Source organism: Abrus precatorius, unplaced genomic scaffold (genome assembly GCF_003935025.1).
Source record: "Abrus precatorius isolate BTA unplaced genomic scaffold, Abrus_2018 Scaffold2, whole genome shotgun sequence".
Lineage (NCBI taxonomy): Eukaryota > Viridiplantae > Streptophyta > Magnoliopsida > Fabales > Fabaceae > Abrus > Abrus precatorius.
The window spans coordinates 30,282,481-30,296,043 of record NW_020874362.1 but is presented as its reverse complement, the minus strand read 5'-3'; the positions used below and the strand labels follow the sequence as shown (position 1 = coordinate 30,296,043).

Below are 13,563 nucleotides of genomic sequence, written 5' to 3'. Positions count from 1 at the left end.
AGGAAACAACACACCATTTTAGGGTAAAATATATGTTAATCCCACTAAATAAGAAATAAAACTTACATTATTTAATACCCAATTATATTTCATTCAACAATAAAAAATATGTTGAGTGCATTAGTAGGATTTCTCTTCGTAAAGATTCTCTCATGCAGGCTGGATGAATGTTAAGGTAGTTGGTCTTGTGCACCACTGAAGGCCAAGATCAGGCGTAACATAGAAGTTACATAAAATTCATATTTTGATTACTGCAGATCACTAGCCCTGCAGAATTTTTTGGCAACGCACCTTCAGGTAAATATTTTCACATGTATTAAATTAAATAAATAACATAAGGTTTTCATACAACCTCCCCTACCCCCCACCCAAAAAATAAGAAAAGCATAAGCTTTTAGTTGGCGCTACCAAAACTGAGGCATCCCTTTCCTTATAAATAAGAAATGTATAAGGCAAACAAGAGCATCCAGAATCATAAATTCTTTAGCAACCGCTTTAGCCAAATCACAATAAGCAAAATAAAGGACAGCAGAATCTTCACCTCAACAATAATTTTCCACCTCATTCCTTGTGCGTTTCCCTGTCTACGCAACTAACTCTCTTCCCCTTCCCAGTTCCTTTATTCAGCAAGATCATTGTGATAACTGGAATCGAGCCGCTTTTTCATCTCTGGTTGCCTACCTGGAGGGCTCCCCATCTTTCTCTTGCGATTGTTCAACAAGGATGAAGCATCATCAACCATCTCCCCTTCTTCTGCATTGTCTTCATCAATGTCTTTCTGTAAGTGCCCCTTCATGCTCATGTGCCTCCCGTCCCTAGTTTCCTCGTGGTCCTTGCCATCTTCACCATCAAGCTTAGACCAGTTCTGTCTTCTCTCGTGCTTAATTTTGTCATTCTCAGTTGGAATTTCAACTCCATCTTCTAGGGCTCTCTCAATGAGGTCATCCTCATCCAGTACATCTTTCTTTAATGTCATTTCCCCTCGTTCCTTTCTCCTCTTTTCCAATGCAGCCTTTACCTTGTCTTTGTCAATCATCTTGATAGCTTCTTTGGGTGAATGACCTAGAGGGCCTTCCCGACGCTCTGGATTTCGGCCAACATTGCTGCCAGAATTGTATAATGCCGGTTCATCTCTCCTTCCCACATCTGTGGCCTCCTTAGTCCCAACCATTCTGTCTTGGTCTCCTGCAACTATTCGTTCACTCCCAGATTTAGATCTGTTTGCCACTTCTCTCTTGTTATCTTTCTGAGCCAACTGTTCTGAATTCTGAGACTCCCTAATCTCCAAGTCCATCTTGTGATCAGTAATGTCACTGCCCATTTCTGCACTTCCATCATTGCTTTGGTTTTCAGTTCCTCTTGGTGGCACTGCATTTCTTTCTGCAGAAGAATGCTGAGGGGCTGGATGAGATGATATTTGTTTTGAGGCCTGCTCCTCATTTGCAGTAGGAGCCTTTGTAGCAGCTCTAGGTCCTCCTCCAGCACTTCCTTCTACTTCACTTCCCTGTGATGGTGGAATTCTATTCTGCTCGTAGAGTTCCAACATTTGATTGCTAACTTCTGCAAAAGAAAATACATACAAGGACTCAGAAGGATATACAGAAGCACTAAGACACAAAAGGACCACCCATCATTGGTATTAAACCGGGTTTTTTTCTATAATGAAAATGCCCAACTTGATCAGGAAACAGGGATAAAACATCCAGATTAGCAACATCGGCAGAAATTATCATAAAGCATTAAACAAAGCAAACACAAGGCAATCCAATCAGATCAATTTTCTTAGCATGCAATAAATTGAGGGGATGACACCAACCCTCCAATTGGCGTGGGGTGACATCAAACTCTTGCCACCAAACCTTCTCACCATCTGATGGAAGCTTCACTTTCAAGAACTTGGCAGCAAGGAAAATGGCACCTGCCGCAATATGATGTGGCTTAAATTGCAGGCAGAGCGATGTCCTCAGCCTGAAAGCCACTTTCCAGTGTGTGAACAAATATATTATAAAACTAAATTCATCAAAGTTAAATTTGAACTAGTGGCTACTGATTCTGAATCATACCCATCATTAACAAAATTCCAAGCAACTTGTGCAAGGGCATTCTTTGCAACATTGAACTTCTTTATGGCCTCCACAAGAGGTTTATATGGATGTTGAACATTCAGGTCAAAACCTAAAGTGGCAAGCACAACCCTCTCTCCAAGCAAAATTAACTCTTTTTGCTGCTCATATACTTCCTGCATCATTTACAATTTCTATTGAACAAATACAAATATATCAAGGGTTACAAAAAGAGAATTAAAATATACAGAGCAGTGTAAATAGAAAAGGAAGTCCAAAAGGTGCCAAGGAAACACTTTACCAATTTACAGTACTTGGAGTAAAATGGATGGAATCAGATCAACTATCCAATAGAAAGGAGTATACTATAGAGAAGAACATTTGCTTAATGATAAAATTACAAAATTCCAGATAACCAGTTCAAATTAAGTAGTCATTAAGAACAAAAAATAAAATAAAATAAAAAACATTTGGATACTTTTCATAATGTACAAGGCATATAAACAATAGGATTTCAATATTGACAACATGTCTACCATGTTTGACATTATAACCTAGATAGATGACGTGTTCGCTTGAAGCTGACAAGTTGGAGGGAGGGAGGCACAGTCTTGAAGCAAAAAATAAAACTAGACCATTTTAGATAATTGGAGAAAGATGGATAGTGAGAAAAAAATCGCCTGATTTAAAAGCAGCAGCAATAATGTTTCAGAAAAATCAGAAGTCAGAATGTTGATGTATAGGAATGAACTGTCAAAGAACCATCAGTAATAGAACACCTTCTGTTTTATCCTCTGTGCAGCTGCAGGATCCTTCTTGTGGATGATATCATAAGAAACAAGAATAACATCCTTCAGTGGACGAGGAGTCTCTTCAACCTTCCCAGCAAGGAACATACAGACTGTTGCAATGGTCTGCAAAAATGTTCATCAAGTGAATTATCAGATTCCAATTAAGTAATCCTTATTATTAAACTTCTTCCACATCTATCATTCTCTAAATAAAAAGTTGGAGGACAACTTCAATCTCCTTCATCAAATAATTGGGGGGACTCAAAATAATAAAGCGAAGTATTAGATTTTGACACTTCATTAAACAAAAAATATTAAGTAGAAGTTGGAATTTGAAATAAAATGCAAGATACAGGACTTAAGTGAAACAATTTTCACAGAAATATCAAGCAACAATAGTTGCAAATCTAGAAGATCAATTCACCTTCAATTACAAAACTTTCCTCTAAAATTAAAAAGGGATAGATTGACCTGTTCAAAGCCCGATTTCTTACAAATTATAAAACTCACTTGAGAAAAAAGAAACTGAGGAAAACAATAAAAATCCTTGATTACTAATCTCTATTGAAAAATTAAATAAATTCTACACTCAACTGTTTAAACATTTTCTGAAGCATAGAAATCCTTAAACAACTTCTGCTGGGTCACAGATAGAAATTGGAAGATTAATTCTAGAAAGAAAAAGGGGCCCAGAAATTAGGAAAGGCTCAGTAGTTAGACTTGTTGAGAAGAGTCAGTAAGTTGACAGTATTCTGCTATGGTAGGATGTTAAATCATAAAGGACACAAGTCCCGTGACAGAAAGAAGAAAGGTCAAGATTGACAATAGCAGAACTCTCCTCAGTGGTAAGGGGACATCTCTTGGAGAACTTATTCCAGAATCGTGACTCAATCCCATATCAATCAATACTCCTTTTCTGCTCATCTCTATCATTTCATTCCTTCTGTAATTCTGGTTATCTTTCTCCCATGGGAACCTTTCAACTTTCGAGGAATTTTGGAATATTTTTTAGACTGATTCCACCCAAAACAATTTCAAAATTTCAATATTGAGAATAGCACATCAGAGAAACATAAGACACACAAACTTGAACTCTCCAGGAATAGTTATCATCAAAATCATTTGAAATAACCAAAAATGTAGTTTGCATATAAATAAACTAAAATTTCTTAAAGCTTGGCCATATAACATTGCTCACCATTATGACTTTGCTCTGGAAAACACACAAAATTTGTGTTCATATCACAAGTCAATGGAAAGAACAATTTAGTTCACTTTCATTTATTTTAACGTAAAAAACCAAAATCAAGCATATGCTTTAAAAAGTTGAAACTAACAATATTAAAGACAAAAACCATCCATGAAGTATTGGCCAGTATTAAGCATTTGCTTACATTGAAAATTAAATTAAGAAAAATAATTCTGCACAAAACAGACTATCTTCCAGATACTATTATGATATTTTCCATTTGTCTTTTAGCTATCCACAATGGCAACGCAAACATATCAAACTAAATTAAATAGAAACTCAAGCTCTGAAGACGTAAAATGCCCACATAATATCTATTTGAAAATGTAACAACTCACCCTTCGGTCATTCTTTGCATGAGATTGACGAAGAAAGAACCGATGACAAAAGATTATAGCTGTTGCTATAGTTACTTGAGGCCTGAAGGGGACAATATTACAATCAATATGTAAAGCTCCAATAAAATTTCAAAACCAGGATATAAATATTTACAATTTGGTGACAAACATCAACTGCAGTTGATAGATAATGGCAATCTTTCTTGCAAAATACTCCAAATAAATAATTACTAGATTTAATTCCCACGCATAGAACGAATTATATTCTAATTGGTTGATAGTGTAGAAAATTTTTTACTGACAATACATCAAAATTATATTTATAAATTATTTGATCTGTAATTCTTAAAACGGTCATGAAGATAACTTTATAATATAAAATACATTAACTATATATGAAATATAGATATTTAAAAGGCTACCTTCTCACTTTCATAACTATTTTAATTATTGATTTAATAAAATACTTTGATTATTGATTTAATAAAATATTTTCTATATTATAGTAAAATTTTTAATTATTTTATCATTAATAATAATTTTCTTATTTTATTTTTAATATTATAATTATAATGTAATATTATATTTATATTCATACGTATGATAATTGAATAATATATTTTATAATTGAAGAGAGAGACAAGTATGAAGAAGTAGACAAAATAGTAGCCAAAATTGAGATTCAATTTTACAAACTGAAGATTGGAGATAAAAGCTTACTATATATATATATATATATATATATATATACAAGATTATCTCAGAAGCAAGTAAAACAGAAAAAGGCAACCAAACAGCAGAAAGAACTAAGCAAGCATATGATCATAATGGTTTCTTTAACCATGCAATACACGATTGCATCGGTGGGGTGTATCATGTAGATACACAGCTGTATAATCTAGGAAAGGTTTCACATAAAACATTACTATTAAGAAATTTGAAAGAAAAGAAAAGTGAAAAAGAAAGAGAGACAGTCTAAAACAGCACAACGAAGCATGCAATCCTTTAGAAACTTTCAGACAATCCCTAACACATAGCAAGTATGTGACCCCAGAAAGTAATAATTAAATATTTATAAAACCAGAAGTAGCCAACTCACACTTTAAGTCTCATGCCTAAATCCTGTAAGAAGGTGCAGTATGACTTGCGCAGATATGTCTCTTTCTTCAAGTCAATACCATCTTTTCTTGATGGGGAATTTTCCTCTATTTCTTTTCTGGACATATACCAGCGACCTAATGCTTCCTCTAGCTTGTCTCTAGGACTTTTACCAGAGTTACCATCAGAAGCTCCATGATGTGCCAACTCTCCAGGCATAAGTCCAGCCATATATACCAGCTTTGCTGTGCACCGAATAAATTCTTTATCACTTGTTCAACATCATGTAGCAGAAAGATTCTGGAAGAGATATAAGAAAAGAATATCATGTACCTAAAATCTTCAATATAGTTAAAGAATTGTAACCCATGATAAATCTTGCTATGGAAGAGAATGTAGGAAAATGAAAGAAAATAGAGTGGGGTAAAGATCTGAAGCATAATCTAAACTGTATATTCTGATGTTCTCATCTTCTCTGAATACAGGGACCATCATGATTTATAGTGGAGTGGTAGCTGTGTGCCAGTTAAAAAAATTTCAGTTCTGTTATAATTGTCACAGACAGCTCCAACTGATTCTTTTCTATAACAGAATCCTAACTTGTAACTCACACATAAGCATATTAAGCATGTGCAATAACTGACTAATAACTACACAATACAATCTTATCAGATAACAAATGCTTTGATTTTTACAGCTTAATTATGCTTTTTATCCCAGAAAATATAGCATTTTTAAGTTTTAGTCTCTTGGGCCCTACATTTAACAAAAACAATGTTTTTGGTCACTCTCAAGGGACTGTAAATACATGTGTTTATAATTTATAAGGAATAAAAATGAATAAATTTTAGATAGGAACTAATTTAAAAAAAACGACATTCTTTGATGCAGTAACATTAAAATCTCAAGAGCTGATCTAGTGTAGCTTGATACAAGTTTGACACTAAACAGGAACTTACTATAAATAGTGCAACAAAGACAATAAATGCAGAAATAAATTCCGTGTTTCACACAGACTTCCTTCTTTTTCTGCTGGATTTATTACCCTCCCAAGCCAAGTTGTACCCCCTATTTTCTATCTCTAACATAAGTTGTTTTGATAGTAGTCAATAGTGGCCATGGCAGAGTGGAGCAGCGCAGTGCCACTATGGAAACCCAATAATAGCATCGCAGGCTAGAGGAGTGGCTGTCACGAATAGCGGCCAAAAATGGCAAAAATCACAGCTGTCACGGCATCTATTCTATCCTTTCTGAAATTCCAAACTTGCCCTTTGTTTTTTAACATTGGACGACTTTTAAGGGGGAAAATCTTGAGATTTTGCCCCCCCCATTTTCTGATCTTCTCCCTCCCTCGTTCTTCTACGAGCCCTAGCTTCTCATTTCATCTCTCAGCTCTCCTCTCTCCATCTCATTTCTCCTCTCATTTCATCTCTCAGCTCTCCTCTCTCCCTCTCATTTCATCTTTGTTCTCTATGTTTCCACTGCTTCCAGTGGCCTTCATCTCCTGCAAAGCTTCTGACACGATAGGGATGTTCTCCAGTCATCTTCTACATCTCCAACAAACTTGCACATTTTTCAGTGACTGAACATTTTATTTTCTTCTCCGTTTTTTTATTTCCTTCTCTGTTTTGATTCTCCTGCTCTGTTCATTCAAATTTCAAAGCTTCAAGTAGAGGCAATGGCTGCTGCTACACCTTTCGCTGTTTGTTATTTATTTCCTTCTCTGATTTGAGTTTTCCTTTTTTGTTTTGTTCCAAATTTGGGTATTAATTTTGCATTTTTCAGCATGTATATGTGTGTATTAAAATTTCAGAATAGCAGTCATCCCTATAGCGTTTGAGGTTGGCCGCTCTGCACCACTATCTAGAATCGACTACTAGTTTTGAAAAATGACACTCCACATAAGTTAAGATCCATTCCATGACAAGCCATTGAGAAAATCAATAGATCATCACTGTAAAGATACAATACCCTATTGAACCAAACAGGCAAAACAGATTATTTTATATACCTGTAATCAAATCAACTTGATCCCTCAAAGTTCAATGTTCCAACATTCTGAGTCACTCCACCCAAATAATGAAGGTGAATGATGTAAGTGTGAACTAGACTTGATGAAGGGATTGATATGGAGATTCAAAATAACTAGCATATCTTTCAGTGACTAATATAGTGTTTTACTCAGATTTTATACATGTTTTCCAACCAAGTACAAAAGATCCATGGATGTAAATCACATCTCTGTAAAAGAATAACTGGAAAGTTTTTTACTCTAGTCAACTGAAAAATGGAAATGAGCTTTTCACTTTCTCAGATTTGAAGGCAAATTGGAACTTCACACAGCTTGATAATTAGATCTGGGTATACTGTTCTACAGCTCCATGCCAACTGGTATAACCCTACTTTTAGAAAGGCCAGAGTTTCTATATCTACAATTCATAACAGCAGGTAATAAAAAGCAGTTCAATCAACCATAGGCCAAGAGACCAACCAATAACGTGGCATAATGAAAAAGAAAAGCCCAGTCCCACAGCCACTTTCAGTCATGCCCAGCCATGCAACCAATTCACATAGCAGGAGGCTTGAATAGCATCTCATTACACACAGGCATTAACAGCTGATGCTACATATCACTTTATCAGCATGTGCAACTCAGCTTCAGGTACAAACATTCATATCATATATACGCACAAGCGTATCAAGGTTTCTCACTCCTAAATGGAGCAAAAGTACTAGGATGAGCAAATCATTCACAGTCCAACCACTTTTGATCAGAATTTTGAAACATAATGTTTCAAGAAGGAATTTCTCTCCGTATGGAGAGTGGGCAGTAAAATCAAACTTCTGCTTATGAAATGTATATGGTGAACGAAAAAATATAGCTTCTTTTATATAAAAATGCAAGATCAGATTCCAGTACGTCACTTGTATTATGCATGTAATTTTTCATTGGTTTGAAACATCTACAGTAGTACATGAAATTTCACAAAGATAGAGCATAAACCATACAATATTAATATATTAATAACAAATTAACAATACAGAAGAGATTATAATAACTTAAATAAGAGAGCGAAAGAGAGAACGCTATCAGTTCTCCAATCCAAATCACTACAGATACTCCCTCTCAAAAATATATTACTATGAATGACAAATTAAAGCCATAAGATCATAACTTTTCTCTTAGACCCTGTTCCTGGCCAGTTATAAGGTCCCAGCCCAACAACAGGAGCAGACCAGGTTAAATTATCCCACCCGTTTGGCACCCAACTGGGTCCCTCCAGATCACGCCAAACTGGTTATGGACAAGTCCCCACATCTCCCCTGTTCTTGCAGCATACTTTTAGGGATCACAGGGAATGAGCATCCCACAATTCCATGATCTCCTACCCCACCAAGGCCTTATCCAACACCATCCACACGCAACCTCTAGCCTATATGTATCTCCCAAAGACGCCTCGGTAAACACTTTCAATTCTCCCCCAATCTCTCCCACACAAGTGTTCTTAGGTAGTATCTTCGCTTCTACACCCCCACTGTTCACTCTGCAGCCATCGCAAAGGAGTTCTCAACTTCCATGTATCCTACTGAACAAACCCAAAGGCAAGTCCAGGAACAGATTGAGAAGATGCAAAGATGCTAGCTACTAACACTCAAACATACAAATTACAATCAGGTAGCACCAAGGTTTTTTCTTTATCTAACAAAAGAGAAAAGAACGCCACCTTCTATTAAATTCCAACATAGAAAACGATGAGAGAATAAGAGAGAAGAAAACTTAACACAAAATCTTTAATTCCCTTTGTGCTTCCAACCAGTTCATTTTTTACGAGTGAACCCTAATCTGCTTCTCAAATCCAAAGAGATTGCACAAACAAGAAAAAAAAACTCAACAATCATCTATACCACCTATTCAATTACCCATATAACATAAAAAATAAAATAAAAAATTGTCGATTCAATCGGTTTCAAACGCGGAACTAGAGTCGAAAAACGAGCAGAACCATAAACATAGGAGCGGCACAGAAATTGGAAGGCATTCCGAAAGGGTTTCAATAAATTGATTGAAAAGAGCGAAATTTGGAAGGGAATGATGAAGGAAAAAAGAGTCAATTGAAGAGAAAATAGGGAAAGTGATAGATCGATGAAACGCATCAAACAAAAAAGAGTAATGAAGAAACGAACAAAACCAGAGCGACTTACGGATACGAAAGGGAACAGGTGGAGAACCCTCGACCCTCGACCCTCGTCTTCTCAGAATCGAATGAAAGCTTTGTTGCCTTCGCTTCTATCTCTCTCTCTCTCTCTTTCTCTCTTTCTCTCTTTCTCGCAGGTTGCAAGAACCCCAAGTTGGACAATCTCTTCTTAGCTCCCCCACAACTTTCTTTATTCTCCTGTGTTCGTGTTTTGTTTTATTTGTATTTTAGTTTTATTTTTATCTTTTTGTTCCTCCACTCAGATTGCATGATTTGAAGGGTAGTTTTAGATTTTATACATTAAACATACTACTTTGAGAGCTTAATCATCATCAACCTTTGTTTGTCACTAATCACTCCAAATCAAATTCTTATACAAGTAATTAAGTGCTCAATCTTTCATAAATATTTTTCATTCTCCATTATATTTTATCATATATTTAGATTCCATTTGCTTTATTGTTAAAATACCAATTCTGATAATTTGCCAATGCAAATTCTCTCGTCTTTTTCAAAAATTAATACTATCCAACTTTATTCTAGGACTAAACCAAATAGGTACTTAATATTTTCAAAAAATATATATTAGTAATGTGATTTTGAATCATCTTACATACTTAAATGCTACTAATTTTTAAAGCAAAATACTATTTTTCAATACTTGACCAAACAATACACAAGATTAGCATATACGTATAATTAAAGATAATATTTTACTCAATAAATGCCAAACACAAAAAAATCATACGGTCTTGTTCTATTAATAATTATCAAATATATTATATACTGTTTTATTCAACTCCATTATATTTTCTGTAAAAAAAAAAGATAAATTTGGTTATCTGTCCAATAAAAAACGGTAATAATTAAAATTTTATTTTGGGTAGATTTTGGTAGGAGTGAGAAAATATTATATTCACTTCTATTATATTTTATGTACAGGTTAGCAATTCTCCATCCAGTTAAAAATATTAGTAAGTTCAAAATTTGTTTTAAGTTGTTTGGAAGAGAGATGAAATAGAAAAAAAAAATTAAGAGAATAAAAAATACACAAAAATATTTTATGTTTGAGTAAACTGAAATAATAATATTCTGCTTGGTTAAATATTTGTTTTGTTTTACTTTTTCTTGAACGCTTAGTTTTAATATCTAAAAAAAAGAATAATTTTATTTATCATTCTTTCAAATTTTTAAAGAGAGTAGATAATATGTTGATAAAACATGTATTTGAGTTATATATCAAAAAAATGCTATTTATATTGAAAGTATAATGACTTATTTTAAACATTGTTATTTATTGAGCTTTATAATTTCACATAATAAAAATAAAAGTTAGAAAAAAAAAAGAATAATGAAATGTTTACATGTCAAAATCAAACATTCTTCACCCATTGAACAAGAAAAAAAATTACTACAATAAAATTTTATTTAATTATAAAAAGTACTTTTTTTAAAAAAGGATGTCTTAGCATGATAAATTAGTGTGAATCAAATGTCTCATTTTTACAGTCTAAGTCCATTAAATAATTGAAACTATTTATTTTTCTTTCAATTGAATGTGTTTTGTTATTTTAATTTGTGAAAAATATCCATTTTCTTGTCTTCCTCTTATGTCTTTTACAAAACTATATCTTTAAATTTGAATTTTGATGTGCGGTTATGAACTCTTATTCATCATTTTTGACCTTTAATAAAACAGGAATCAAAACTACTTCCCTCTTTTGTGGATGAATCACACTTCTTATTGAGTATTTGTTTAGCTGTTAGTTGTTGTCATATTAAATAGCCATGGTTTGTTATGCAGTCTTTGTTAAAGTTGTAACTGGTATAGATCTAGCAAGTGTTGGATGTAATAACATTTGGCAAAAGTGATGGATGTGTTTTGCCTTTTATAAGATTTTAGAGTTTCATCTTTCTTCTTCCTCCTTAACATTTTAAGCGTTCATGTAGGTGTTTTCACTTGTGATGATGCAAGTGTAAGTAATTCAATAGGTGGCTATATTTCTTCACCAATAATTAGGTTCATATGTTCATAACATTTGGCAAAAGTATCAATGTGATAACATCTATCAACAAAGTATTAGAAATCACAATTATTTACATATATAGCTACAACATGTCTACATACAATAAAATATATTAGGAAAAAAAATAAAACTACTTTTTTATTCTTTATGTATTTATTAGTTTTGTATAGTTTCTGTGTATTTAAAGTTGTTTAACAACTTGTAAGTTTGTTTTTTGTTACTTAAATTCTAAAACAAAAATTAGTTTGATTTTATTATAGATGTTGCTCATAACAGCTTCTCACCATTGTAGTTTTTATTTTTCATTTCTTTAGAATTCAATAATAAAAATTTCTCTTCATACTTTCTCCGAATTTTCTCAAATCTTCAATTTCAATTTTATAATAATGTATAAGCATAATAGCAAACATTTCTTCTATATGATACTATTGTTACATTCTTTTATTCTTTTTCATCTAGAGTCAATTGAACACCATGAATCTTGTTGCCTGAATTCACAATATAAACTTCCACTTCTTAAGCAATAATACTCATAGTAGTTTCAGCTATTTTCATTGCTCCTTCACCATCATACACCTTAACCAACTTTTCCTCAAGATGAATTCCAGCTTGCAATAAGATTACCACTAAACAACAATAACCTTATAATTTATGGCATTACCATAGCAAATGTTAACACAAAAAAACAATATTAAACTAGTTGAATGTATATGTTCTAATATTTCAAGCTATAAAATCATGCACCACATATTATCAATAGGATTTTTGATGTTTGGGTTTTTCTCATGCATTGGAAGAAGTTATCGATACATTTTTATTATCGTTAACCGATGTTGTTTTTGTTCTCAACTTTAACATATTGGTGATGCTTTTAGGAAGATTACCACTAACTATGGGTTGTTTCTTGCAAGAAAAGATTAATGGAAGAAGAAGATGAATGATCCCTCAAAAAATTATACATAAACACTCATTTAAGATCCATTAACGCCAAATAGAAAAAAAGTAAATATTATTTAATTTAGACGTAACAACATAAACTAAATAAAAAATGAATATATGTATGTATTAAAACTAATATAAATTTTTTTACTAGTTAAGATTAACTTTTAAATATAAGTCAAGTATAAGAACAAAACCATTTAAACTTTAATAATTTATTAACCTGCATTCTAATTTTCACTTATACATATTTATTTAATTAACTGAGTTAAATATAATTGATTGTTCAATTAATTAATTTTATACTTACCATATATGTGAAAATATGATGCCTTTTTTATATTTCAAAATTCATTTTTAATATTATCATATTGAATAAAGTGTATTAATTTATTTTATTTTAAAATTTTGTAAACATTGGTATAAAGTTAGTTATTCCCTTACATAGTTATCTAACCATTCGATTATTTTTTTTAAAAAGAACAAATAATAAATTCTTCAAAACCAATAAAATGTTATATATTTATAATATATTCTAAAAATACTCATGATAATAAATTATTAAATTAATAATTCATACATAAAATGAATAAATACATAATGAAAACATTATTAATAATAAAAAATGAAATGAACAAAATAAAATATAACAATACAAAAAAAAAGTATTCATTAAAAGAAAATCTAAATAGGTCAAACAAAGTATTTTTTTTAAATTAGAAAAAGGATCTTTTAGATAGATCTCTTTCCTAGTTTTTTGTTACAGTTTTATGGTAATCTTTTCTATTTTACTATTACATTAAATTATATATTGATTTTATTTATACTTTACTGCATCTTTCTTTTTTTTAAGGGGGAGAGA

General features: G+C 32.4%; 1 protein-coding gene across 3 annotated transcripts; it reads right to left on the bottom strand.

Annotated features, from left to right (window-relative positions):
* Positions 1-229: 229 nt before the first annotated feature.
* LOC113857915 (cyclin-T1-3-like) lies at positions 230-10,001 on the bottom strand. Of its 3 annotated transcripts, none has more exons than XM_027490203.1 (7): positions 9,743-10,001; positions 5,541-5,839; positions 4,442-4,523; positions 2,843-2,977; positions 2,064-2,239; positions 1,817-1,968; positions 230-1,560 (listed from the first exon to the last, which is right to left on the bottom strand). In XM_027490203.1, exons 2-7 carry the CDS (start codon positions 5,768-5,770, stop codon positions 620-622), a joined length of 1,716 nt encoding a protein of 571 aa, XP_027346004.1. In that variant the 5' UTR covers positions 5,771-5,839; positions 9,743-10,001; the 3' UTR covers positions 230-619. The 3 variants fall into 3 exon arrangements, with proteins under 3 accessions (XP_027346004.1, XP_027346007.1, XP_027346006.1); XM_027490206.1 differs by having other exon boundaries at positions 304-1,560; positions 1,868-1,968; positions 9,743-9,970; XM_027490205.1 differs by having other exon boundaries at positions 304-1,560; positions 5,541-5,784; positions 9,743-9,969.
* Between the last annotated feature and the right edge of the window lie 3,562 nt (positions 10,002-13,563).

Excerpts from the sequence above, each read along its gene's own strand:
- LOC113857915 (XM_027490203.1), bottom strand. The coding sequence starts at position 5,770 with ATGGCTGGACTTATGCCTGGAGAGTTGGCACATCATGGAGCTTCTGAT. Across the intron at positions 2,978-4,441 it reads ATGCAAAGAATGACCGAAGG|ACCATTGCAACAGTCTGTAT; the intron begins GTGAGTTGTTAC and ends ACATTTTTGCAG. Across the intron at positions 1,969-2,063 it reads TGGAATTTTGTTAATGATGG|GCTGAGGACATCGCTCTGCC; the intron begins GTATGATTCAGA and ends AGTGGCTTTCAG.